At 38.4% G+C, this 3,317-nt stretch overlaps 1 protein-coding gene across 1 annotated transcript; it reads left to right on the top strand.

The window, feature by feature from the left end:
- Nucleotides 1–250: 250 nt before the first annotated feature.
- LOC126721465 (WRKY transcription factor 22) lies at nt 251–2,136 on the top strand. Its single transcript, XM_050424501.1, has 3 exons — nt 251–909; nt 1,055–1,165; nt 1,313–2,136. Exons 1-3 carry the CDS (start codon nt 398–400, stop codon nt 1,830–1,832), a joined length of 1,143 nt encoding a protein of 380 aa, XP_050280458.1. The 5' UTR covers nt 251–397; the 3' UTR covers nt 1,833–2,136.
- Nucleotides 2,137–3,317: the final 1,181 nt, after the last annotated feature.

The raw sequence follows: 3,317 nt of genomic DNA, 5'->3' as shown, positions 1-3,317 counted from the left end.
AATAAAATCCCACCCCTTTGACATTTGGACAAGTCAACCCCAAAAATCAATATTTTTTTGGGTATATGACTATATGTTTGAATAAAAAAACGAAGAAAAAGAAAGCACAAAAGATACGCATAGAGATGCCAAATGAAATTGCTCTCTCTCTCTCTCTCTCTCTCTCTAGACTATTGAAACCCACTTTCGCTCTCTACTACCAACATTGTCTCTATATATAATTCTCTCCCACTCATTACACCCTTATAAGAATAAGATTAGCCCCCTCCCCCCCTCTCTCTCTCTCTCTCTTAACCAAAAGTCAGCGCCTTGTTTTGTCTTTCTTTTTCTCTTTCTTCAAACAGTGTTGGCAGAGACAAATTAAGGTACAGATTCACAGGGTCTGTCTTCTAAGGCCATGGAAGAAGATTGGGATCTACACGCTGTGGTCAGAGGCTGTGTCTCCACGTCTCGCACTAACTCCTCCTCCACCGCCACCACCACCACTACCAACACCACCACCACCACCACCACCAGCAGTACATCTTTTATGCCTAATTTTCATTATTCCAATAATAATAACTTATACTTTTCTGGTGGTGTTGGTGAACAACTTGGCTTAGGACAAGGCCAACTTTTCTCATTCTCAGATCCCTTTGAAGCAAGACGACATGTTTCTGAGGATTTGGATTTGCATGAGCTTTGCAAGCCTTTCTTCCCCAAATCTGAGCCTCTCTCTCCACAACCCTCCCCTCTCACATCCTTCTCTAATTCCCTTTCCTCTTTCACTGAATCCAAACCCCAAATACTACAACAACAACAACAACAACAACAAAAACAACATCAACATCAAGTACTACAACAACAACAAAAACTACAGACTAAACAGTCTCAATCTGGCTCTGCCTCCAACCCCAAGTCCAAAAGAAGGTAAATTTGACAACTTTTTTTTTAGTACTTAGCCAAAATCGTAGATTCGAAAAATACCCAGTTCTTAAAATCTTCTCTTTGATTGATAATAATTTTTAACTTCGAAAAATAAGCTGGTTAATAATTATAGAATTTTCTATTTCAGGAAGAATCTCCTTAAGAAAGTTTGTCATGTACCAGCCGAGGGTCTCTCTTCAGACATATGGGCTTGGAGAAAATATGGCCAAAAACCCATCAAAGGATCCCCATATCCAAGGTTTGTCTCTCGAATTCTTTACTTTTAATTAATATTATAATCATTAATTTTTGGATATGCATTTAGTTAATTCAACATTCTGTTCTATATATTTTAGTTAATAAACAAATAATAATTGAATTTATTTTGCTTCTAATTTATTTACAGGGGTTATTATAGATGTAGTAGTTCAAAAGGGTGTTTGGCCCGAAAACAAGTGGAGCGAAACAAAACCGACCCGGGAATGTTCATAGTGACATACACAGGAGAGCACAACCACCCAGCACCCACGCACCGAAACTCACTAGCTGGGTCCACGCGTCAGAAGCCCTTGACACCCCAAACCGTCACCGCTGGTGACTCTAACAAAACCCAAAAGCAGTACTCTTCCCCAGAAACCTCGTTCGAGGAAGAGCTTGTTGTACCTCAGACTCAGACTCAGAGTACAACAACCGACAGCAAAGAAGAAGAGGAAGAAGAAGAAGAAGAGAGAGAGGATTTGGTGGAGGAAGATGACGAAGAAGGAGACGAGTTTGGGATATCGGACATGGTTCTAAACGATGATTTCTTCATGGGTTTGGATGGGTTCGAAGGTCCGGGCACCGGAGATTACTTTCCCGACAACTTTCCGGCGAGCTTTGCTCCTATGTCTAACTGTAGTAACTGGGTGGCCAACAATGCTGGCTGACTTGAAGAAATTTCAAAACGCTGACGTGGATTATGCTTTTTGTGACACACACGTAGACACAGTTTTTAGAGAGAGAGAGAGAGAGAGAGAGGTGGTGTATCTGGTAGTGGTAACAATTGGGTGGAATCTAAATTTATGGTTGTTAGTGAGTCTTCTAGAGTAGGGAAAAGGGAAGATATTCTCTTTTTGTGGATCGTAGAAGTAATTTGGTAGATAAAATCATTATTTTATCTTTTTCATCTCTTTTGTTTTGGTGGGAGTAAAGTAAATTTAGTGATTAATTTAATTGCTTTGTTTACCTTTCTGTTTGTGGTTCAAATTTTTTTGCCATGTGCTTGGGTTTTTTGAATGATTATCACTTATCAATTTGCATGGAGTTCGGATTAGAAAACTTTGGTCCTAAAACCCATAATTTAAGAGAATCAATTTAATAAAGATCTCTTATAAAAACCTATGTCTTCTCTTATTAGGACCTATGGTAAAGGCATGTGTTTCGCAAACCTATGTCTCAAAGTTCGAAACACATCAGAGCATTCATATTTTACATTTTCAAATACTATTTTATTTATTTTACTAATTTATTTAATAATACACACAACATTTCAGTTCTTATTTATACATATAACATAATAAAATAATATAAATTACTTAATAAAAAAAAAAAAACTCGTTTCTCTCTCCTCTCTCTCTCTCTCTCTCAAGCAAACCCAACAGCAAACACCACATTTAGCAAACCCACCACTGCCAACAACCACCTACCACCAAAGCTCAGCCACCACCACCACCACCACCACCACCACCACCACCACCCAATCACCGAAAATTGATCCAACCAACCACTCCCACCCAAATCCTAACCCACCGACCCAAAACTGAAACCCATTACCCTCCACCACCATTGACCATAAAAAACCAATGCCACTAACCACCAAAAACAACCCAAGACTCATAACTCATTCCAACCCAAGCCTCAAACATTGATTCAACAAACCCAAGACCCATAATGAGCAAAACCCAAAAATGATCTTTAAGCTGTTGCTGTGTCGCCTTCAAGCCTCTGTTGTTGCCTTTAAGCCTCTACTGCCGTGTCGCCATCAAAAGGGACCGAGTAGAGATGGGAGAGAGTGAGTTTTTATTATTATTTTATTTTATTAAATGAAGATAGAGAAAAATACTTTTTGGAATAAAAAAATATTATTTATCATTTAGCAACTAGCTACAATGTGTTGGTATTGATACCAACTTAGAGTACTCACAGCAGTGGTGCTATATTGTTATATTTTAGTTCCTTAAACATCAAAATCATGCTCCAGTAGTGGAGCTAAATCTATTTTTTTTAGCTCCATTGCTACAGTGTACATCTATAGATAGATATGCATTGTTCATAAGAGCTAAAAAAAAAATTATTTTATTCCTGGCCTGATTAAAATAATAAAAACTCACATCGTACCCCTCTCTCTCTCTCTCTCTCTCTCTCTCTCTCTC

The sequence above is a fragment of the Quercus robur genome, chromosome 4 (genome assembly GCF_932294415.1).
Source record: "Quercus robur chromosome 4, dhQueRobu3.1, whole genome shotgun sequence".
Lineage (NCBI taxonomy): Eukaryota > Viridiplantae > Streptophyta > Magnoliopsida > Fagales > Fagaceae > Quercus > Quercus robur.
This window is presented reverse-complemented; position numbering and strand designations above follow the sequence as displayed.